Source organism: Oxyura jamaicensis, chromosome 17, assembly GCF_011077185.1.
Source record: "Oxyura jamaicensis isolate SHBP4307 breed ruddy duck chromosome 17, BPBGC_Ojam_1.0, whole genome shotgun sequence".
In the NCBI taxonomy this organism is placed as follows: domain Eukaryota; kingdom Metazoa; phylum Chordata; class Aves; order Anseriformes; family Anatidae; genus Oxyura; species Oxyura jamaicensis.
The window spans coordinates 9,097,680-9,122,905 of record NC_048909.1 but is presented as its reverse complement, the minus strand read 5'-3'; the positions used below and the strand labels follow the sequence as shown (position 1 = coordinate 9,122,905).

The window sequence follows — 25,226 nt, the reverse complement described above, 5'->3', positions numbered from 1 at the left end:
GGACATCTCGAGTTACCTTCATCCCTCCCCCACCTCCACAAGTGACAGATTCCCAGTGACACAGGACACCCAGGGCTGGCACTGCACTCTCAGGTCACCCCGCCTGGCAGTCTTACACCAAGGCTGCTGCCGTGCACACACGCACGCCAGAGACCTGCCCCTTCCAAGCCATTTTTCAGGACCAAGCTGCAGAAGTTATGGTTTAGCTCACAAGGGCAAGTCTTGCATGCGAAGTTCAGGTTTTGATAATAAGAAAAAAAAAGAATGAGCTCCATTAATTCTGCCCCAAACCTACCCCCCTGTAGCAAGACGTCCTCAGCAGCTTCCACAGCTGCAGCTTCTTTTGGAAGATCACCAGGAAATAGCAGGATCAAGCACAGAATTACCAGATTGCTGCCCCCCGTACAGGGGGAGCTGCAGCCCTGATCTGACTGCGTGGGGCTGCCAGGTTGTCAGAACTCACACGGGCAGCAGCTGCTGCTTCCTTCTGCTCCTGCTGGAAGCCAGAGCAGGCGGGTATGTTCGAGGAGCCAGACAGGTAGTTTTACGCCGTTCTGCTCCTTCCCGAGGGTTAGTGCTCCTGCTGACCTGTTCAGGAGAGGAGTGTGTGCATGGAAGGAAAAAGCCAGGACACTGAACAGCTCGCTGGGAGAAGCTATGGTAGCCAACCCCTGAGGAAACTGGAACAACTCTTGCCACACCGATTCTGTTGGTGCTGGCAAGGCAAGACATTACTAACGAGCTGGATTTCCACAGCCAGGTGCAGCCTGTACTTACCTTTCCTTTGTAGCGCAGGCTGCGCCTTTGATGGGAGCTGGAGGTAACGCTGGGGCCACGCAGCAGGAGCCTTCCCCTTTATCACTGCTGAAGAATGCAGGTGACAGCTCTCCGTGCTGCAGGCGCGCAGCTCCTCTCCTGCAAACACCGTGCCAATTACAACCCATCTTGTCGCTGAGATAGCAGGCACTTTTTAATTTTGTAAGGTGTGGATTTCTGCCTAGACCTGCTGTACCAGTTTCGGTACAGAAGTACCATTATCTAATGATATACCACAAGCTGCTCACAGAGTTTTATTTGCTTTTGTTTTAATTTAAATCACTGGAGAGAGGGACTCTGAAGTGTCCTGCAGCCTGCTGCTGATTTGTGCGCTGAAGGAAATTTAAGGCAGTGGCCACCTGGCACCAAGAGAATACCTGCATTTAATAACACTGCATTCAAATCCTGCACCGAATAGCAAGGACTTCGATGCCTCATGCTCTAATCCTCCATCTCTCACAGGATATAATGAAAAGATATAATGAAAATTATTCTGGGCTCCTCACAAGTGGCTGGAACATGTGCTAAACAAACAGGCTGCTTGCAGGTGCTCTCCCTTGCCCTGAACATTGTGTAAAAATGCTAATAACTCCACCTTATTCTTTGGAGACAAAACCTCACACATTTACACTCTTAATCAGGTGCCTCCAAGGCAACCACAAACACGTGGGCAAAGCTCTGAGGAGCTTCCGAGTTCATTGCCAGATCCAGCAGCAGCACTGGCGCTACATAAGCGAGAACGGCGTTTTGGTACAGTCGCGTGCAAGTTGCTGCATCCCACCACAGTGCCAGCTGCTGCTTGCTCAAACTATTCTCCTCAACGAGAACTCCCTTATCGAGAAAGCAAATTCCAATTCATCAGTCAATGCACTCAAGACAAATCCTTCTCAAATAGCATCAGGCCACCACAGGGGATCACTAAAATCTCGTTTCACGTCGCCCTTGCGATGAATCCTACCAATGCAGCTTTGTTCTGGGAAATGGAGAAATAGTTTCCAGGTGCAAAACCACAGGATTTGCTCCCCAAGTTCTGTTATAGCTGATCAATAACCCTACAAAATACCTTATTTCTTGAGAAACGACTCCAGCAGTCTCCAGGTACAAGGAACCCGACTCCAAATTGTTCATAAGCCTTTGCTACTTCTGCAAATGATGCTTCGGAACACCTTGTAATAAATCAAAAAACCTTTATTTTTCAGATATATTATAAATTTACAGCATACAACATCAGTGTCTTTAGTGTGTACGTGTGAGCAGGCTTAAGGACTCAGCATCCATTCTGGTCTCGCTGGTGGGGATGCTTTCTCCACATGCTAAAGGTACGCAACAGTTCCAATTTGAATGGGTCTGGCTTTGCCAACGACCTCAGTAACTTCTAGGGGCATGTTTCAGTAGACAACAGTGACTGTTTAGAAGGACAACAAATCGGTGACACTTCTTACTTGTTCTCTGGAGGGCTCCTGTATCAAAGCAAAGCCCGCTGGTCTCCCCGGCCAGGGAGAAGCCATCGACCCACACGACTGTGTCCAGAATGAACGCTGAACTCACAGGCTCAGTGATGTCTGCCCTAGTTAAGCTTCATAAAAGTAACATTACATCTTAGGAACAGCTGTGCATGCCACACATCAGTGTCAGCTCCATATAAAAATTCTCGTATGCTGTACCTAATTATTTTATACACAGGTGAAATGAAAAACGTTAAGTCAGTACCTTGCAATACAATTTTACCGGTGCTACCTTGTGGTAAGTGCTGGATAGCAAATCATTCTTGTACAGTTCATTAACTATGATAAAAATATGCAAATTAAAAATCTCTATAGGCCCCTGTTACCTGCTGTAACAAAGACACTGTTTTGTGGGGCTTTGTTTAAAACATGATCCAATTTCTTCCCTCTCCCCAGAGCATGATATAAAACTATATCCAAATTCAGAAAGAATTTAATACATTTATTGAAGTTCACATGCTGCAAACAGGATCTGCATTGAAGATCTTTAAATCTAGGGCAAGAGGTCCTTAAAAAAATCTGCAGTTATACCCAGATGTTAGGATGTAGATGAGCACAACCACCACGACAACACATTCATGTAGACATAAAGTACACTGCTTGCTTTTTCCTCTGCAGGAACATTGGGGTTGCAACCCTGGCCAAGCTCACCAACCGTCCTCACTCTGACAAGGGCCAAGACAAATGCTTCAGAAAAATCACCAGCCCCAGAGAGGACAGTCAATGGCTTGCTTGCGCCTCAAAGCATAACAAGTTACAACTGAATGGAAATACCCAGCTGCAAGTGCTGCTCTTCTGCCAGTTAATAAAAATGCTACTTATTAAAAGTAGAAAAATGGGCTATTACCTTGGATGAAACACTCACTATCCCGTGCACAATACTTTCGGAAAATTACTGCTGAAGTTGAGATCCCTGGGAACCTCTCCTCTCTCTTCTACAGGCAACATCTGCTGACAGTGTCACAATACATTCATTTGGTGCAATGCTTATTTAAACAACTTTCAAAATACATTAAAGATCCTCAGCCCGTGAATCATTACGTGGAAAAAACCAGTCCCAACTAAAAAGGATTTCAATAACCACTTAAGCATTTCTTGGATATGAAGATCAATCTCCAAAAGACAAGCTTGGTTCCAGGACAGCGAGGAACGAAACGGGGGTCAAGGTTCTGGGACACATCTGTGACAAAGGCTGCGAGCAGCCAAGCAGCAGCAATTAGCTGCGGGTTTCAGAGTTCTCGCAGGAACAAACCTCACACCTCCCCAGAAGAGCAGAAGTGCAATGACTGCTTTAGGAACAGTGCAAGTCAATTTTCCAGCTGCATGGAGAACAGAAGCGTCCTTGAAATGGTGTGAAGATCAGCGAACTGTGAAGGGGCTGGGTAATCGTGTGTGACCACCTCCATGCGATGATGCAGCAACCTTAAAGGAAGACTCGTGCCGCTGCTCGCGTGGAGAGAAAAGAATGGCATATTCTTTGGACTGTACCTAACACAAGAGGTTTATCAGGAGTGTTACGCTAGCGTGGTCTCACAGGTCAAGACCAACCAAGGTCCAAGCTGCCGAGTGGCCACTGGCATTTTTTCCAAATACATCCTTTTAAATGCATCCCCCTGTGGGGTATAAACATGAAGCCCTGAGAACAAACTTCCATATAGTACATTTCCATTAAAAATATCAGTGTTTTGATGACAAAATTATAAGTTACATACATTTAAATAAATAGCTAGCTTTCAAGAGTCATGTAATGTCAAAAGGCAGAAGATTGTCTTTATTAATGCATGGGGCAAAGAGCTAAAACTATAAGAAACAGACACTGCACTGTAAGAGCCGCCTGGCACCCCGCTTCCTCGATTCCTTACTTTTCGTTGATTTCACTGGCTTCCAAATATTCCCTTGACCACGTTATAAGACACTTAAGCATGACATGTCTTTGCTAGTTTTAACTTGAGCACCAGAGACAAGCACAGGACCTGAACCTGTAAATCCTTATTCCTCACAAATTGAGCTTTTTATTTACTTAACAAAAACTCCTATTCCAAATTGCTTAGGGACCTCTCACTGGCTCGCAGACCAGCTCCACCAGGCCTCTAGCCTTCAGCCCCATAAACTGTGCCTGGAGACCTGCCTATGCACACTGACCAAATAGCAGCGATCCTTCAGAATGTTGCAGGTTTTGGAAAAATTGCTACAGTCGATACTTCTGCAAGCACAATGGCCTTAGCTTCCCTCAACCCACCTTTAACTGACAAAGCAGCATGAATACACCCACGTGTTGCAAGGACACACAGCTCCCTAAGCCCACAACTAATTCATACTCATAGGACAACACTGATGCCTCGATCAGTTCCTCAAAGGGTTTGTTGAACCTAAAGGGTAGTTGTTTCTTCTAGATCAACTCTTACGCCTTGCTGCGAACACCACACCTCCTAAGTTTTGGCCTCTTTCAGAGGCTGCCCAGTGGAAGCTTAAGTTCTCACAAGACAAGCAGCCACACCAAGCAACAACCTGGTTTGGCAGATTCGAAGAACACACTCACCAACACTTCAGCTGTGTAATTGCCAAGCTCTGAAGTGAGAAAAGCCAGAAACAACCACATTCTCAAGCCTTCGAGCATTTTAAAGATGCAGTATTCCTTTATCTGTACAGTTTCTAACTGCTGCTACGACATTAGGTCATGTTGAAGCTGGGTATCCTTACTTTTGTCTCTTAGGTGTGCGCACCTCATTTTACTCGTGCTTTTTTCCTTATAAGATGGTCAGTGGCACTGATCCTGCTCTGACATGCCAAGGGAGGCAGCTCTGACGGCCTTTATCACCCCTACCAAATTGGCACTGAAAGAACCTGCTCAGTAGCAGCTCCTGGCAGCACCACGCTGCAGAACGCACAAGCAGCGAACTTCCACCCTTACAAGTGGCCACTCTGCTCCTCTGAAGGAGGTCACACAGCAAGTCAGGAACACATTCAGTTTCAAACACCTAAAAATTAAGACAGCTGGTTCAAATTCATCCTCCACATTGCCACGTCAGAGCCAACAGACAGTCCCGGGGGCAGCTCCTCCCGTGCCAGTGCAGGCAACGTGGGTTGCGTGCTCCTGCCATGTGGCCACTCACCCACCCTGGTTTTGCTAGCAGACCAGATGCCAAGGGTTTGGAAGGATTTAAAGCTGACAGGTGATTCTCACCTCGTCTGTCTGGAAGCTCTGCTGCCACTCTCGAGTCTGATCAGGTATTACTGAAACCAAACGTAGCATAGAAATGGTCTTTTAACAAGCCTTTATGCTCTTCCAAGAGCAAGAGACAGCTACCCCTGCATCGATTCAGGAATTCCGAACCTCTACTCATTCAGAAGCCAAAACCCACCCAAAACTACAGGAAAGCCTTTTCCCAGCTTTGTCTTTTAAAAACTCATCTTTCATAATGCTACAACTTTCAGTCACAACTAGCCACCAGTATTTGTGCTGAACTTACTGGGTTGCAGAATCAGGTTCCTTGCTTTTAGTTCTGCAAGACAAAGTTACAACTTAGTCATGCTGTCAAGTCTGTTCTTAGCAAGAATCCAGGAAAATGTTTTTACTGTCCAATTTGAACAAGCATCTCTAAATCTTAGAATTTCTAAATGTGAAAGTGAATATTTCAGCTGTCATGAACTGTAAAGCTTAATATGAATTTACAGATAACAAATTAAAAAATCCTGGGATAGTAAGTTGAGATAAAATCTCATGCTGTTTTGGTTTCCCCACCCTTCATACTAATTATGTGAAATTGGCAACTTCAGTGCCTTGACTGCATAATAGCACAGATTAGATGCCAAGTTCAGGCCAAAACTTGTTACAAAGGTTTCGGGTTGCATCTTGTTACATTTTTGTTTAAAATAATAAAAAAAAATAACCGCACAAAACCAGTTGTAAAATAAAGGTGACTATTTAGGATCTCTATTTGACAGACACCTCTGTGCTATTTAAGGATAAGGTCTCCTGATTAAACTGCACTTTGGAGAAGCAGGTCTCGCCTGGCCTGCCTTTCCAAGGCAAGACACAGCAAGGATTATGACAGACATCAACCAGGTTTCACTAACTTGAAAACAAACATTTTTGTTCAGCCTGTATAAAGAAGTTACACCTGCATAGCCCAATCACGACGACTAGCTGGCTATTCACCGGTGAGTTCTTTCCTTAATGAACTCACAACCAGAGTCTGAAATCTTCCGTCAATCTTCTGACAAAACTAGGAAAGAGACAGCCTGACTTTCTTGGTATTTCCTAGGTAAAAGGGTCAAGAAAAAACACTTCTGTCTCAAAGTAGATCATTTTAAGCGTGCTTTTAAATACGCTAAGATAAAAACCTAAGTGTTTCTGTGTCTTTGCAGATCACCATTCACTGAAAACCCATGCAAATTAGTTGCTTTTCTTGCAAACCGTTTGAAGTAAAGTCACAAGTCCCCCCGTTCCAAAACCGTGCACACAAATATGGAAAAAATTCAAGGTGAAGATATCCTCTTTGCACTACGATATGGCAGTGTAAACTGATGAACTGCAGCCTACTTGAGAATCCAAGGGTCGGTGTAGTAAGTTCTGTTGCGAAAGAGATACTGCATCTTTAACGCAGCTGGCAGAGAACCTCCTAGAAGTGTAACTGCTGCGGGACTGGAACAACACTAACGCAGAAAATAAATAGGAAAAAGTAAGGCTATTTATTAAAAGAATTCCATCTATGAATTATTCTGTTTAAATTATAATGCAAGACAGACAAGTTCGGATAGAAATGTGCTTGCTCTCCCAATATTTGGACTTTTAAAAAACATTTCCTAAGAATCAATTTTAAAAAGCATTTCATAATTTGATATAGCCATAAATTAATACTGCATGGAGATGATTAATATCCTATGCTAGTGGTCAGTGACCTTTTGTAAACATTAGCCAGACGCTAGTAAAACTGGCTAGAAAACTACTGTCACAGGCCTTTTTGACAAGCGAGATCGTATTTCTTTCCAACAGATTCTTAATTGTTTTCACAAAACCTTTTCCTATTTTTGATATACTTTATTTTTAACCTAATACCTGAAAAACATAAACAAGTCTTCAAACCTCTTCCACTAACACTAAATCCACAAGGCAATTAACTGCAGTTGGCCGTTAACTACATACCCCGTGCGAGACACCCCCTCGGCCAGAATCTGCCCCCTCCTGGCCCTTCCACCCCCCGCCCCCCCCCAACAACCCATGCACCCTCCCGTGAGGAGAAGGTGACACGAGGGACAGTAGGAAGTGGCACAGTGGACTGGCATCCCCCTCTACGTGCGATTCAGTGTCTGGAAGATTCGGGAGATCTGTAGCATGACAGGCCCCGTTTCGGGATCATTCATCCACTGAGTGCTGTTCAGGGGGTTTTCAAGCATATCCTCAAAGGCTGCCAAGAGACGGAAAGCACAACGTGTTTAGTCATAGTCAGCAGCTGCTTCCACACTTGGGGTGCTTCAACAACAGGAACGTTAGAAATGGCTACAGCGGGCACGCATCCCCCCCCACGGTGAGAACACATCATACACTTACCACTTGTACTCCCAGATCTCCACAGGTTGGGATGCTACAGGCTGTTACACTTCCCTCGTTCCTTAGTGTTAAATTCATTGTGGGCAGAGGCTGATTAAATACTCAGCCTGGATTATAAACCATTTCACAAAGCCTCAAGGACACGGGCTTGAAGAGCTAAACACTTCACAAACATTTACTTTGGTTACTCTTATAACATCTCAGAAGGGGAAACTAAGCCAGCAAAATAAGAAGTAGGCAGGGAAAAGGCTATGAGCAGCAGAGCCAGCTCCCAGATCTCAGGGCTCTATCTTTTCACAGAGGCCCCTGGAGCCAGAAGGGAAGCAGCATCTTCCCTCTGAACAGCATGTGCTCTCCTTCTGCCATCTGGAGGTCTGAGGACATCGTGGAGCATGTCAGGGGACAGGGGGAGCAGCCAGATCTACCTGCCTAGATAGACCCAGACAGAAGGGGAAAGGCTGTCTGTGCAGAGCTGTCTCTATTTCTGAACAGTGACAGAGATCCAAATGCTTAAAAGCAATTTTTATTCTTTCTGTATGTAGCTGTGTTTACACTAAGATTTTTTTTGCATGCCAATTTTCACTCTTCTACTTATTTTGAAGGAACCAGGCATCTAGTGCAAGAGCTAAGTTACAGCTTTGGCAAAAGAACGATCCATGAAATACTTTAACCCTTATGACAGACCCTGCACTGGACTACTGGGCATTTGGAGCAGTCATTAGGGAACAGGACCAAAAAAGCAGTTGCACATCTGATCCATTCAGGAGTCTCCAAAAGGTCAGTGTTACGAGAGTCTGGCAGACCAGCACAAGGGGCAGCGTCTTCGCTTTCCCAGGAACGTACAAAGTGTTAGTCTACAAAGCTCTAACGACATTAGTGTGAGCCATAAGCACCAAGCACCTCTGAAAGGCTCATCATTAATACCTCGCTCAAGGTCACGCACCATGCCTACTGCAAAGCCCAGAATAAAGTACAGATCTCACCTTTCACCACTCTGTATTCTTTTACACAGACTCAAGAGCTTAAACCTAAAGATTTATCTACATTCTTTAAATATCTAATTAAATGCAAACATTGTTAAAATCTGTGACATAAGCAGTCTGCAGATGTATCCTTCTCTGATGTTCATCCAAGCCTTACAAGCACATATAATGGCATTTCGTTTTCTATTTATATTCTGAGCTGCAGCGTGGAACCCTCTTTGGAAATGAAGAGACCATTTGCTCAGAAATGAGGGTGGGAAGGTTCTGCTCTTGAATTATTTAAAGACTTGCAAACTCTCCTAATTACTTTTAGAGAAGTATTTTTAAAAGCTCTCCTGGAAGAGCTGCGCACACATCCTTTATTTCAAGGCAAGTATTCAAACAAATTTTGAAGCCAAACACTAAATGCAAAATTTCATGTCAGACACGCCAATCCATCGAAGACTTACTTTTCACCGTCAGGTTTGTCAGCTGAGTACTTGCTGTGCTCACAGCATTTTGGACCAAGGAAACAGGCTTTACCCCAGATAGGGGAAAAATATTTTCACAAACACTATCTCAGTTTTGATAAGCAAGGCCTTAGCTTTGCCTTCTTGTTTGGTTACACTTTCAGGAGTTATCTTCCATTCCAACGATCAGGCCGCAGCTCGCAGTAAGCTGTACAGCAGGAGACAGCCTTGTTTTTTTTTCTGTGAACTCATCAGGGTTCTAAACAGACATTCCATTTTTTTCTCCCATAGCCAAAGGGAGCACACAAAAGGTCTCCTAAATCCACAAAAGCATTGCAGCCAGCAGCTATTGAAGTTCTGAGTTCAGCAAGTGTAAACCAGCAGCCTAGGGAATTAGTGTCATTTCTGGGACAGCCCCAAGTTCTGCTGGTGGTATAGCTGAGTTGCAAAATGAAGCAAGCAAACAATACAGCTGCTGAACGCCAGGAAAAGGGTACAGAGCTGCACACATGCCCCAGTATGTGCTGTCATCATCTGTTATTTGCTAAGAAATGCAGAGACAGTGTGTATTTATCAGGAACACAATTTATCAGGACTTACTTACCTAGTAGAGTTTTGGGGTTTGTTAACCCTAACTGTACCACTGGATTTTCTAAGATGGCTTGGAAGAGAGGGCTATTGGTGTCGATTCCCTTATCTAGGTCCTCTGGAGAAGGCTTTCTGTCTCCTAGCAGCCATTCACACTGAAAGAAATCACCAAACACAACATATTTCATGGTTGATTCCATTAAAAAAGTCTGCCAAAACGCTCAGCAATGCAGCCTGAAGTATTTTTCCTCTCACAGAAGCATTGAACTGTACATTTCTTTCCACTTTAGATTACTGTTCATTTGTGTTGCTCTGACATCAACCTTTTTTTCCCAGGAAGACAGTAGCAGTGCCTGGTACAGTAATAAAATTATACCAGCTTTGTGTGCTTCAAAGCTCAGCAAAGATGCATGGTGTTGTGCAGACGCACTGCCTCATAGGAACCCCACCAGCACGGTCGCATGAGGTCATCTGGAAGAACCATCCAGCCCAGTATCCCCTCTGATAGTAGCTAGCACTGGATGCTTGAGAAGTTGAGAAGGTTCCTTGACTGCCGGCTGCGTCCACACCTTTCTGCTTAATATACCCACTAACAAATCTTCAAAAACCTTCTTTTTGGATTCCATCAGTTCTGGAAAGCAATGCTGCCAAACGTTAGCTCACACACTGCATGGCTTGAACCTCTTGCCTGATTTATTCCTGTCCTTTAGTCAGTTATTTATTGGGAATACCTTTTCCTTCCTCACAATAGCATAATCTCCTTTGAAGCCTCTGGTGAAGGAGCTTCTCAAAAGCTTTTTGAAAATCCACATATGCAACACGAACCAGATCAGCCTCAAGCTCATGCATGCTGACTTCCTCTAGAAAATCTAAAACCTTTGTATTCTCACTATGTATCTACCTGAAAAAGGCACAGAATATAGTGTTCATTTCATCTCCAGTAGCAGCTGAGCTTTATGATAGATCAAAACATCAACCAATGAGGGAAAAAAAAATCAGTTAAACAGCTGATTATAGCAGTAAGGAACAGAAATAACATGGTACTCACGGCTGCATTTTGCTGGTTGTTGTTTACTCTGAGTGCATCTACCACTTCTTTTTCATCAAATCCCATCTCCATCAGGGCAATGACAGCCTGCAAGATTTACACGACTTCATAAATAGAATATTTAAAACAAATGAAGGAATGAAATATTTAAAGCAATCACATCCTCCACCTTCTGTGCAAGAAATTTTTTTGGGGTTAAAAAACCATTGTTTCCATTTTCCGTTTGCAGACCACTAAGCAACCTTAGCTAGAGTTTTCAAATACTGTCTATCCAAAGATTTACTCCTTTTCTATAATAAAGACACCTAAGAGTGAGCCTGAAGGTAGTTCCTATTGTCATTACTGAAAGCTGAATGCAAGGCAAAGAGCAAGTAGCTGGTGTGGGAAGGAGAACGGGATGGAAGCACCTTATTTTAAAACTTCTCATGGCACAAGGCTTTGGTTGATGTCTCAAGCTCCACAAGCTCCAAGACCTTGTGCATTTGTAGTTCTATTCACTGGATTTAAATTTTACTCCTGGGATTTATTATATTGCTAGTAAGCATTGGGTATTTAGACACGCATACCTAGATATCGTTATGAGAACATTTAATCATTTACAAATTGTACCCAGGCCATCAAATTCTACTTTTGCACCTTGCAACTAACATCACTAAAAACATTTACTGAAAAAGCAAAGTGATAGATTCTAAAGAGCACCTCCTGGTGAATTTACAGTGTGATAACAGCACGTATTTTCACTTCAGCTAATACTGTGCTCTGAAAAAACGGTAACTTCTGCATTTGATGCAAGACTTAGGTTTATCTGCTGGTGATGCTTTTCCTTATCCCCTAAATACAACAATGCTCTTCTGTCCTTTTCTACAGCAAAAAGGAAAATACTGTCCTGCAACCCTTCCTTGATGCCGGCCAGTACTTTTTATGACTGTCACATCAGTGGCATCAATTAATTTTCAGGTGAAAAGTGTCAGTAACTTAGATGCTGTTAACTGAGACAGCAGTGGTAATATCCCTTTCAGCAACCTGAATTTAAGCAGCCCCTGAAGACTTCCACTAAAATACTGTCACACCAGCATAACATACGTCTGCACGCTTGTCCCATTCCATTTATTAAATGAGCATTCGTTTGGATTCTGTGATGCCCACCCGGTCCCTTTCAATCCTAACAGCTAACAAATAGCAAGATAAACAGCACGTACTCGGGGGTCTGGACGAAACTCTCTTTTCCTCCGGATCTTCTTGAATATTTCTGTCAGCTCATCCTTGGCCTCTTCCCCACCTGCTTCTGAACTAGGACCCGCAGTTGCTTCAGCAGAGGATGCACCAGCTTCGGCTGGGGCTTCGGATGGAGTCTGGCCTGGCAGCGGAGCATCTACTGCAGGGTCATCCGCATGTTCTATCAACCACTCCATGGCCTGTGTCACCGACATACTGCAAAGAAAATTAAGACAAAGGGGTGAGGAACACTCCAGATATATGTTACACATACATTTTCCTTTGCGTTTATTCCTGTGGTACCTTGACTTGCTGATTAATTAGTATCTGAATTGTCATAAATACAGTTTTGGAGAAAAGCTCAGAGCACCTTAATTCTGCATGCACTCAGGGCCCCACAGTCATCACCCCTCTGTCATCCTGGCTTCAGAGAAGTCCAGTTTGGGCAGCTGCATCCCAGATTTTAAAAGGCATTTCTAAGGCAGTCACCTTATTCTCCAAATCATCTGCTTTATTTCACAGCAGACAAGCTGACTATTTGCAACTGCTGACAAAACTGGAAAGCATGTTCCAAATTTACATGGAACCACATCTCAGACAGAAGCTGCTTTGTTGCTTCCTACAGAGATCTCTCAGGCATCTAGCAATAAAGAATGCCATTAACCACAGAAGAAAGTGGGACAACACATGCACACTAGACCTCGAGCAAGAGCAAAATTCAATGCAGGCAATTGCACTTGGACATGTGCTACTCGTCTCTTCCTCTCCTGACTCAAGAAGGAATCAGAGATCCCTCAAAGAAGAGGCCACCTCCAGGGAGACCAACAAAACGCCACGATCATAACCCAATCAACTGCTGGACTGCAAGGGATCTTGAGAGAGACCCAGCACATGCCTTCCCAATGAATCCACAGGAAGCAAAGATAACGACAGCGTACCTGAACGTGCAATTTCATTTGACTGCACAGTAATTACATGTTCTAAGAAAGGGAAGCCCTTGCCTGCTTGGCTTCTCACTTACAACATGGAAGATGGAGGACATCAGGGGGAAAGTCCTCCTAAGCCCAAAGGGAGAGAGACTGGAAAAGAATGACTGGACTATTTCGCTGATTCTCCATCATTAGAAATTTTTACGAATGGCCTAAGAAACCCCCTCTCGGAAATGAGGCAGCACAGCTGTTTCATCTTAGAGCATAAGAACTGCGTTACCTCCTCTTTTCCTACAGTTGCTATCTGGACTTTATAATATTCTTGGAATGTTTTTAAAAGATCAGCACAAAGTATTTTTGCTACAGCTGAAAGACCAATCTGGATGGGCTAAGCTTGCTTTTTTCCCCTCTAAAATTTTAAAGCAGAAAACGTGACTTCAATACTCGGAAACAGTGCTAGCCTGACAGCCTTGTGAACTGCAGACAAGCCATTCTTTCTAGAACAAGCACAACACTGTTTCCCCTTTCCTGAGCCATTTGCACCTGCATGTTGCCTGAGACAGAAGTGTTCTTTGAACTAATGCTTTGTTCAAACCTAGTTTTAGGCGACCCACATAAGGAGGCTTCTGAAAAAAATGCCTTTTTTTTAAAAAGAAAACATATCAAGTAATTTACAGGCAGTGTGCTCAGTACACTTACTGATTTAATCGAAGGGCTTTGACAGCTCTGCTCTCTGGAAACCCCATTTCTGTAAGCTGCCGCAGAGCTATCTCATCCACTCTGTCTTCCTCATCCTCATCCAGCATGGCTAGATATACACAAACAAAACAACGTTCAGACTGACTTCAAGCTAAAATACAACCCTTTCTCAGTCGAAAGGCATGTGTTAAGTTCAAACCCCGTTCTTCTCTTCCATCCCTGCTTTTGTTTCTGCCCCAAATTCGCTATCTCACCATTTAATTTGCTGCACTCAGCTCGATCAGGCTCAGATAGATTCTTCCAGGACAAAGACTTTGTCCAGATTTGTTCAAGATCTCTAGCAACAGAAACTTTTGCATGACTGTATGCCCACATAATTAAATATATGGAAGACTCACTGATGATTTGCTTATCAATCATCTAAAAAGTTGGATTCGGTCCTAGCAGATCTCAAGGGCAGTTCCCATGCTGAATCTACAGCTAAATTTTCTCCCCACTTTACTATCTCCTTGTGCATTTTCAACTTCTCTACCAAGTCTTGTGAAGTTTTCCAAATGTTTTGCTGCTATTGATTTTAGTTTTAAATGGAATTTCTCATCTATCCCAAAGGGACCTTCTAAATTCCTTCGTTTTATAAAATTGGTACCACAACTTGAGATCTTTGCCACAAAGTTATTATTAGCTCTATTACATTAAAGTCTGGAATTAACTCTGCAAGGCTACTCTTTTGATACATAAGGAAACAAGTTCCCAGGATTAAACTAATAGCTATAAAGATATGTTCATACCATTTGCCTTCTTAAATAGTTCAACCGCATCTGGATTCAGTGCTAGCAATTTCTGTGCAACTTCAATGAGAGAAACTAAGATCTTCCGGAGCTCTGTCTGGAACTGCAAGAAAAGAAGCTGTGAAAACACTCGGACAGGAAAAAAAACAGACATAATTAAATGTTAATATGGCTGTTGTGAGCATCTCTGCTATATTCTGGCCCCTTGTACAGAGTGCTGTTCACCGCATGGTTCACCTACTAGTACAGAAGAGTAAAAGCAGTCCCCACACTGCTAAGACACAGCTAGGAGCACTACAGACAGCCCTCAGCTACTGAAGTCAACATTTATGACTCTTCAAAACCACGGAAGAGGGGAAACATGGCAAACACCTGAACTATGTAAGACAAACCTAACTGCACATCTGCCAGATCTCGAAAAGTATTTACTGAGGCTTTCCCATGGACAAATAAAACATTTAGAACCATAATTCAGAACAGAGTGGTTTTTAATCACTAAATGACTTAAGATGTACACACAGGTTGTACTATCTACTTTAATATACACTTCTACACACCTGAATTTCTCTTACAGAGAAAGGCTAATCACAGTCATATGGAAGAGAAGAGGTTATACGAGATAAAAGCCTGCTTGGATATTAGTGTAGGAGTTAAAAGGTCTAATACTTACATCCCTCATGTTGTGATGGGCCACAGTGCGATCTACATTGCGAGAGGGCAGATTTGCAGTTGCTTTGAGAATAGCATCCTTATCAGGAGCTTTCTGCTCTTGTTTCCTCTGAAGGATGGGAAACAGGATCAGGTTTCATAACCCATTATCCACAGAACAAAGAACATAGCATAGCTGAGAGCAGTTTCATATTCTTCACCAAGGCATCAAGCAGTGCTCTGTAACTTGCAACTAAGAGAAACAGCAGTCTAGCAATACAACGGATTAATAGCGCTAACGTTTTGCAATTATAGAGCAGAACCGGACCCGTTGGGTTGCCCCACTTTCAGTCCTTTCCTTAAATCTATTTCTGTTATCTAAACAAGTGGGGAAATTCCAGCACTAAGAGGGAAAGTGATGCACCAAACATGGAGAGAAACTGGAAGCCTCGGTTCCCAGGACCATACTCTACTCCACATGGCCTGCTCAGAGCACGCTCTCTCCAAACGCATGGTTTGTTGGGAGATGTATCCACGCTGTGAACAGACTAACGCTTAACTGCTTCACAGGGGAAGGGCTTTATTGCTTGCAAGTATCATGCAGAGATATATGGTGCCTTGGATTTTCAGTACATGCTTATAGACCAGGAGAAAACGTAGCAGGGTACGAACTATAAATATTTCCCAGTCTTGTATCTTAGGTTCTTACGGTGACGTTCTGCACAGCAAGACCGTAATGGAGACAGAGACATACACCAATACCTACAGGAAGGGATACAGAGACAAACACCAATACCTACAGGAAGCAAGAAAAAACAAAGCTTTGCAAGGAGGGGGTGGAGAGACCTAGGAATTCAGTGTCAAGCACAAGCATTGCTCAAGTGTTTATGCACTGATGTCAACTGCAGTGCCACTCGTGTCTAAGTGTCACCCTGGATATCACTGACCCTCAGTAACAATTACGTTGTGAGAAGAAAACAAAACAAGAGTAGCAGGGGGCCAACACTTCAGCTCTAGAGACCTGGTTAGAAGGTGATAAGCCACTCATTGCTAAAGATATACGACAGCCTGAAAACCAATCAATAGATTTCTGTGGAGTTCTCAAAAGAGAAAAGACAGCTGCTGAAGTATGCTTATACAGTTAGCAGACTTTTCTTTTTTTCCAAATATAAGTCTATACCACTTCCACAGAATGCATCTGCATGTCTTTTTCTGAGGCACATGTTCTCACAATCCAAGTTAAAATGTAAAATCAGGTTCCCCAAAGTCTGGGAGAAAGATGAACTAATTTCCCTGGAGTTTAACTGGCTCTATTTGCCTCTACAAACAAAAAGAGTAGACCACAACAATCTTTCTGTAGCTCATTAATGAAGTAGTTAATCCAAATGGACCAGTCAAGAAATCATTTCAAACTCACTTTCTCCTCTGCTGACACATCTGCCATTTTGGGGAGCGGAGGTGGTGCACGCTTCTTGATTAAGAGCAAGACATCTGGAAAGAGAACGATACCAAAATACGTTAGAAAGTAATATGGAAGCAGTTCTTGTACGATACCTCACAAATTCCAGTTTTCCTAGAGGTTAATTCTGTATTAATTGCACTGCAGCATCACAACTTTTTCTCACTTAAACTGCATGGCTTTACACATTCCCCTTAGGTGTTTGCTGTTCTGTAGCGTGTGCTGAATGCAAAGCACGCTCCGTCATTAGTTACGCTTTGTTACTGGCTTCTCCTCCTCACACAGTCCCCTTAAAGAAAGGGTATGAAAAGCTCCAGGTGTTTTGTATGATTACGTTAATAGTACGGTAATTAGCCCATCATAATAACAGTGCATCAGCACTTCCACTGAGGAGGAAACAGTAGAGAGAGACCTCGTTATAGTTTTTGGTCCAACCTAGGGCCTTCTTTCAACTGCTGGGAGTCAAGTGCCAAGCTTTGAAGACAACTTTAATATCAGGCTGAAGCTCACCTTTGTGTGTAGGACAATTCGCTGCCTACCATGGGGCTGCATCACTGAGCCAACCGGGGCAAGCCTCAAGGGCAAACAAGTCTTCAGTCTCAGACAACCCACATCACGTGGCATGAGCTTGCTTAAGGCTTTTGGACTAATACTTTCCCCTTTTTCTCCAGATCGTATGATGGTTCAGAAGTTTCTAGCACCTGAGTTATTACCCCACAAAGACACAGATGCACCACTCAGAACAGGCCTGCAAGGCATCTGCAGTCCTTCAGCCAGACAGGGCAGTTTTTAGTCCATCACATTAAGCAGGTAAAAAGCAAACAAATCATGCTTTGTGCAACAAGTTTCCTGGGTCTGGCTCAGCACAGAACAGCCAGGAGCAACAGCTGGTGAGGGCTGTTAACCCTCACTCACCCAGCTGACTAGAGCATGGTAGCACCCACGTGCTGCCTTTTGGCTGTCCTGTGCAGCAAGCGGAGCCAGCCAGCGGCACTCAGCTGTCGGCTGCGATCTCGCCTCCCTGACAGCAGCAGGGCGCTTAAAAGGCAGAGCACGTTGCAGGGGAAGGAGGAACAGCGAGGCATTCGCATGACAGCTCAGTACTGCTTAGCAGCCGTACGCTGCAATTCAAAACTCCGCAGGAGCTGGAGCCTTGCCTAGAAATAACCCCCCGCTGATCAGCAGAAGAGCTGCCCCTCGCCTCTGCCTAAGATGGCAGCTCTCAACTCCTGTTCAGCTCTGGAGGTGACAGGTGACGCTGCCTTGGAAGAGAAACAGACCGAATTGCTGCTCGTCATCACGGGAACAGCTCTCCAACCTGTGTGAACTCTGTCAAAACCAGAACACTACTGCTGTGGAGCTCCTGGCTCAGGCAACGTTCCATTCTGCAGCAGTCCTCACACCTCCTGGACCGCTGCCTGTTGTCTCCAGAAGGGACCAGGAGCTTAAGCTGTTCAGTAAAAACTGGCTCCAGTGATCCCGACAGCTCTTACCTTTATATCTTTTGTCTCAGAGTAATCCTCTACACCTTTAAAGTTCAGGAGCAAATACACACCTCACGTACACTACTGTGGTCAGTGACACTACAGTGTGAGGAATTCCGACCTGCACTTGCAGAGGACTGGATAAGATATAAACTGTGGACACTCCGACGTGCTTCAGCAAACATCCTTCTGCTGGACCTGGAGACCTCAAGAAAATCCCTAGGAAGTTTTGGGTTGTTTTGTAACTCAATAGGAAGTCAAGGAAGGCAAGCTGCTCATTGTACATTATACAGGAAGGTGTTTTTCCCCCTCTTCTTTTTCTGCCACCTAATTAGCTTTCTATGCTGAAGGAGAGTGTAGATATTAAAAAGAAAATTGGAACCCAAATAGTTAAAGTCTTCCATGTCCAGGCTGGTAGGATAAAAGAGACGACCTACCTCTATCTTGAATGTTTTCCTCCAACACTGTTTTTGTGTCTGTCAGCACCTTCTCCGAAGTAGCGTGTATCAACTTATGATGTGTCACAGTTTTTGGATCCTCCAAGCTCCCAGGTACACACTGCAGAAGATAAATATTAAAGATCAGAAGGCAGAAATAAGCCTAGCACATGAATCACGGCGCTTCGCACTTAGGATTCTGCGCATACAAACGGTGCCGTCAGTTCCTGGCTTCTTCACGCCTTAAGAAACGGCACGCTATGCTAGAGGCCAGTGCACAGGACGCGTGTTATTAAAGAAACCGAGGCTCGAGTCGCGCTGTAACGATGCTCTGTGGTAGGTTCCTGCCTGCACATCCAAGCCGCTGGCTGGGATGAATAATCAGCAAAAGGAAGGATTCCAGCCTGCCTTCCCCCACGCTGTTAATAGCTGCCGTTAAGTTCAACAGATTGTGACACTAAAAAACTTCCTTACAACAGTCAGTTTCAAAGACTCAACGTTACATCCACGTCACCCCAAAGAAACCCTTCAGGGGCACCAAGCCTGTCTATAAAGGTGGATTTATACTTCTGCAGCACGGTACATCTGCACCACGCTTAATTTGGAGTGCCTGGTCCTATCCTCAGGCCCGTGCAACTTGGAACAAACACGGATACGCCAGGACCCACAGCTCCATCACTTCTTCACCAGATGGCTACGGTCGCTCCGAGTCTGGGGGTAGCAGTGAGCACGACACAGGAGTGGAAACCTCCCGTGAGCATCCTGTGCTTCAGAGAAGGGGAAGCTGTAATAATGCAGCAGGTTTCTTGTTTGTAACTAGTGTCAGAAGAGAAGGAGACTCTGCTTCATCTTCTAATTACTATTTACAGGCACTGTCAGAGCACACAAGCCACTGCCAGCAGTGGATTTGGTACACTTGACCTTAAGCTGGGAAGGAAGCAGCTTCTGTGCCCTGTTTCAGGGCGCAGAACGAAATCAACAGACTGGGCTCCTGGAGCCCTAACCCAGCTTCTTGCTGGAAGTGCTGAACCAAAGATACATTCACAACTTTTCTCCCAACCATAAGTTATCAACGCGTGCTAATTTTTTTTCCATATATGAACGTTGTGCTCAATACTTGGTTACAATTCTAGACTGCATGTCAACTAATTCACCACAAAAATCAAGCTCAAATCCCAAAAGCTTACAATACAAACGTTGTCAGGTTTGTTCTGCGACTGCACCAGGCACACCCACACACGTAAACACAAACAATGCCCTCCTCTTTCCTGGTACAAAGATTCAGGTACACAGAACTGCTCCCCAGTACCAAACGTTCTGTCTGCAGCCCCGAAGTTCTGCTGTCACTGAGCCTGCCGGACCAGCAGCAAGGCCAAGAACCACCCTTTTTCATCTGGGCTTCTGAGACAGCTCCAAGCTGAAATGCCACGCTACTTACCTAAATAAGCATCAGCCTCCCAGTGCCTGTGCCCCCCGCAGAGCTTTACAAGGTTTGGGTTAGCGTTTAAACTTCCTGGCATGTTGGTGCTGCAGCAGGAAACGAAGCCGGGAGCGCGCACAGACCCTGAACTGACTCATCTTCACACACGAGTGGCTCACGGATCCACAGCGAGAGACGTGAAGAACATTACATCAGCGCATCGAGAGACTTCTAATTTGTTCGAGGGGAAAAGGCAAGCGAAATGGTTGCAATTCCAGAAAGGCAGAATTAAAAATAACCGCCTGCCGAGCCATGAAATCGAGGCTGTTGTTCTCACCACAAAATAGGCCGCTTAATGCTGACCTCACCTCTTCTGCTCACGGGAAATGGCTCTCGGTGACACTTCTTTCCAGGCACGTTTCTACGGAGCCACTTCTGCCCTGTCTGCAGAGCACCGCGTTCGCCCCTCAGGTGACAGAGCCATTCCAGAAACCCCGCTGACATCAGGGCTTCACTTCAAACGTGGCACTTAGTCCTGGTAATCACACCGCGCGCTGCCAGCCTCCTTCAAAGGAAGCTTTAGAGGCCATCATCGCTTTTTCTGGCATGCCTGCAGCTGCTGGAGAGCTCCGTTTCTTGTTCTTTTTCCAAAGATAACACGTTTGTTTTCAGTGTGGCTCTTCAGCTCCTCGTCTGAACTTTGGTACAGTTCTGATGCCTCAGGACAGAGGTGAGGGCGTTTGAGCCCTGCTTTGTCTAACAGTAGCTTCTTACTAATCCCTTAGCGTATTAACTGCTGAACGCACGCCAAGGAACGCATTAAGGCTTAGAAGGGACTGGGAGCAGCTCCTGAGATTGATCTGAGAAGTTACCCAAAAGGCGTAAAAGCACGGCGGTGGAACATCTCTCCGAACAAACTCAGAAGAGTATTTTTACACATTCTTAGGGTCAGACACCGAAAGGAAGAACTTGAAAACGGGAGCCAGGAGGCACCCTGATGGGGGCAGGAGGACACGACACGGCCCTGCTATCTATTTTCTCCCTGGCACACAAAGCTGTGCGTGCAGTCATGGTATTTAACGATAACGTTAAGGCGCACGTGAAAAACGAGAGGTTGCAGGTGATCACTCAGTCACCCCTCACACCCCAGGAATTCATAAGGAAGCTGTTTTAGAAGAGAAGTCCTGGCGACACCCATTCCTCGTTCCCCCGACCGGTGTGTGACAACAGCAGAGTAAGGCATGCACAAACAGAGCCTCCAGCCGAGGGAACGCTGAGTGAAGCATTTAGCATACCCCAGCCTATTGCAGCACGCCCTGGGAACAGGGAGGCCACCTCGGAAGGCAGCGCCTCTGCTAGCCGTCAGCAGACCACCAGGAACCTCCACCAGTAAGGATGAGTCCTCGCTGGGGTCTTGCTTCATGAGAACATCTGAGAAAACACAGGATTTTTGTATCGAATACAAGGCTTTGAAGTGTAACTGAAGACATCTTCCTGCCCAGCACAGGAGCAGTAACCCACAGGAAGGGCAGGGAGGGGGGAGAGGAATCCCCCAGGGCTCACCCCGCGGGTGCTGCTCGGCCAGCAGAGGTGAGCATGCTCTGCAAGGTGAGCCCTCCCGCTTCTTTTTGTGCAAAAGGAGTTTGAAGGAGGGGATCTGCTGTTTCATGGTTTTGCTTCCAGCATAAATATTTGCATTGCCTTTTAGCGGTGGAATTTACAGCAGGCTGCTGTGCCAGGCAGGTGAGAAACCTTTGTTCACAGATGCCCGAGCAACGGCTGAGCTTGTACGCCCTGGTGCTGCTAAGTGCTGTCTGCGGAGCTTGGAATCCTGCTAAACCACAAGGCTTTCTCTTTGGTTATTTTTATTTTTATTAACAGAAACTTTCAAAAATAGTACTGCCCCTCCCTACTGCTAAGCTTGGGTGGTTTAAACCAGCCGCATCCCTCAAACCAAGCAAAGCAGGTCCCAGGAAACAAACCCACCGTGTCTGTACTCTGAGCGTTTGCACCTCTGCACCTCTGTTCCTTGGAGACTCCCCAGCACACCCTGACAGACAGGCGAGCACGGCTGAGGCAGCTTCAGGAGAAGGGGAGCAGAAGCACGGGAGCATTAGAAGCTCGCCCCACGATGCCACAGAAATCAGTGCACCCAGGTGCACTTTTGAAGGAAGCCGCAGAGCGTGGGGCCTGATCCTGCCTGCTGCACTGCACACGGACCTCGGCCTGGGATCTCGCGCTGAGAAAAGTCACTGCTCCAAGAAACTCGAGTCTAAAACATAGCTGGGAAGGGAAGCAATGGGCTGTCAGGTGTTTATTTATTCACAGACGAGGCAGCACCACTGAAGGCAGCAGTTTAATGGCACGTAGTCGCCATTACGTTGTAACAGGTCAACAGATAAAGCAACAAAACCCTCCCACTGGTTTTTATCCATAGCAAAAATACCCATCAAGTTCAGCAAAATATACATCAGAAGTGACACTTCAGAGCTCAGTAAGCATTTGAACGTTGGAGGGACAGAGCGTCCACCTCCCTAATTGAGAAGTGGGCACCTTTATGGATATTAGCTTCCTCTGCCTCCCGCAGGGAGGATTTCAAGGACTTCAGAGAATATATTAATCAGCATCTTGTGAGAGATGGCTGCATAAATTATCTCAAGGTGCTATCAAGATTCACTGCAACACACCCGTGATCAGGAGACATGATGCTTCCATTTCTATTTTTCCCCTCCATAAAACTCCGTATTACCCATAATGGTTATGCAAATCCATACCATTAGCACCGAGCAGCTGAGAAAATGAAATCAACCGTCTTGCCAAGTTATCAATTGTCTTCTGCCCTGACTTGCACTGCAATGCAAGCGTCTATTCAATTACGTTTCCTGATAATTAAAGGCCTTTCAGCTCTGCACATATGCATGTAATCATTACCCCACCCTATTCTGGCAGCCTTTGTTTAATCCCTCAGCTGCACCGAAGGGGGACAAGACAGGAGCAGGAGACTTCTTCCAGGAACCCGACAGCGGGGGGAGCCCCGCGCTCAGTTCTTTTCAGCAGGGCACCCTCACTTTGCCTCAGGGAGGATCCCACCTACCTCAGCCGAAGCAAATCCATTTGCAGCTGCTCTCCTCTCCAAATCAAAAAGCACTTAAGGCTCGGGCTCCAGAAAATCAAAGCGTCCCGCGACCTGGAGCGTCCCGGGGTGGTAGCTGAAAGCAAACGGCCAGAGGGCACGACGCAGAGGGCACCTGGGCTGCTGGCCACCTTCACCTCACAGCGTCCTCCTTCCAAAAATAAAGCTTGCTAGTCTCCAAACAGCTAAGTCATTACACATTACGGGCACGTCCTCGTATCGTAGCGTTGTTTTACTACCACAAAGAACATTTCTTAACGTCTTCGTAACGGTTTGAAGACAAAAATCACCACTGAACACAACTGACAAAACTCCACTCCCTGGGACTGGATTTGCTTTTTGAAATGAGAAGCCAAGGGGCTGCAGAAGGGAGGCCCGAGGTCAGGCCCGGTCACGGGTTCAGCTTCATGGGCTTATTTTTGCTTTAAGCATGGCAGATCTTTGAAACTCAGCCTCACAGCCCTGCAACCGCTGGTTTTAACATTTAGCGCCCAGGAACAGGAGTGGGAGTTGAGCAAGGGAGCACAAAGAGCCTGTGTTGTCCAGCTCAACTTTCACAGGCCGTATCCGTGCACTTTTATGCATTTTCCCTTCCAGACAGCGACTGGTAATTCACCCTTTGGACACGTCCATTAAGCCTTACTGCTCAGAGCACAGGAGGAGCCTTAGAGAAGCCCCTTATCTCCCCGCAGAGAACCCCACCAGCAACTGTGCCAACCCAGGGGCAAGCAGCACTAAGCGTCCTGTCAGCAAAGGGCACTTCCCACCGCAGTTACTATTTCCACCGCTTGTTAAACACGAAGAAGAAACAAAGGGGGCTCGGAGGGGAACCCTCAGAAGCCAGACACACCAGTGCCTTACGGCGCGCTGGGGCAGACACGCTGCAGCCTGGAGCTGCAGGTTGTGAAGGATTCCCCCACACCAAGCCGTCCCTGGGCGCTGCACAGAGCTCTCAAGTCAGCGATTTATTTCTGCAGGGACCTTCCTCACAATTCAGGGGGTGGGGGCAGAGGTGGCAAAAGGAATCCCCCCACACAACACCAAGCTGCCCTCCGTCACTGCACAGGGCTCTCAGAATGGCCGATTTCCTCAGGGAGGGACATTTCTCCTAATTCAGAGGGTGAGAAAGCCGGCAGGGATAGCCAAAAAAGGACACCGGTGGACAAAAACCCCGGCCTAGTCCAGCTTTTTGTTACTTTAAAGGCCCTCAGAGGGCTCTGCAGGAACCCCTTCCCCTCTCACAGCCCCCCACAACCCCCGCTCCGTGCCGGGGGACCCCCCAGCTCTCCTCCTCCCCCCCCCCCCCCCCACTGGGCGGCTCCTTACGTGCTTGAGGCAGCGCTCCTTCAGCTTCTCCACCGTCGTGTCCTCGGGGACCTCCTCCAGCCACTCGGCGCCCTCCATGGTGCACACGCGGAGCCTCAGCACCTTCCCGGCGAAGATCTTCTCCTCCTGCACGAACATGGCGCCGGGCGGCCCATGCAGGGCCCGGGGGCGCCTCGGGGAGCTCGGAGGCCCCGCTCGGCCCGGCCCGGCCCGGGGGGGGGGGGACACGGGACGGCGGGGGCGCGACGGAGGCGGCGGGCGGAAGCGGAAGGAGAAGGGGGGAGGCGGCGCGGGGCGTGCTGGGAGTTGTAGTTTTCTTTTATTTATTTATTTATTTATTTTTTTCCTCTCATGAAGTGAAAGCCGCCGTGGGAGCCGCGGATGCTGGGAGCCGCCAGGGGGTGTCCCTGCTGCTTCGCTGTGGTTTTCAAAATTAATAATAATGTCTCGTTTTCCCAGTGGGAATAGCGGAGCCTCCTCCCCGCCCCCCGAAGCGCTCTGGGAAGTGTAGTCCTCCCGCCGCGGTGCGCGCTGGGAGTTGTAGTCCGGCCGCTCCGGCGCCCCCCCGCGGCCCACGGCGGGGCCGGGCCTGGGTTGGGTGCCCGAGGTGGCCTCGCTGCCCAGCTCCCGCCTGCGGCCCGGCGGGCTGATTTTTTTTATTATTATTATTATTATTTTTATTTCTTTTAAATCCACCCCGGCTACAGCTGCGGTTTCTTTGTGTGTCACACAATCATTAACGTTGGAA

General features: G+C 46.2%; 1 protein-coding gene across 3 annotated transcripts; it reads right to left on the bottom strand.

Annotated features, from left to right (window-relative positions):
* Window positions 1–1,986: 1,986 nt before the first annotated feature.
* Window positions 1,987–24,721, bottom strand: UBAC1 (UBA domain containing 1). Of its 3 annotated transcripts, none has more exons than XM_035341345.1 (10): window positions 24,479–24,721; window positions 18,600–18,720; window positions 16,637–16,710; window positions 15,242–15,349; window positions 14,572–14,674; window positions 13,784–13,892; window positions 12,140–12,371; window positions 10,941–11,027; window positions 9,909–10,047; window positions 1,987–6,242 (listed from the first exon to the last, which is right to left on the bottom strand). In XM_035341345.1, the coding sequence occupies exons 1-10, from the start codon at window positions 24,614–24,616 to the stop codon at window positions 6,190–6,192; spliced, it is 1,164 nt and encodes a 387-aa protein (XP_035197236.1). In that variant the 5' UTR covers window positions 24,617–24,721; the 3' UTR covers window positions 1,987–6,189. The 3 variants fall into 3 exon arrangements, 2 of the variants coding, with proteins under 2 accessions (XP_035197236.1, XP_035197235.1); XM_035341344.1 differs by having other exon boundaries at window positions 1,987–7,729; window positions 24,479–24,719; XR_004754938.1 differs by lacking the exon at window positions 1,987–6,242 and adding an exon at window positions 9,536–9,650 and having other exon boundaries at window positions 9,810–10,047; window positions 24,479–24,720.
* Window positions 24,722–25,226: the final 505 nt, after the last annotated feature.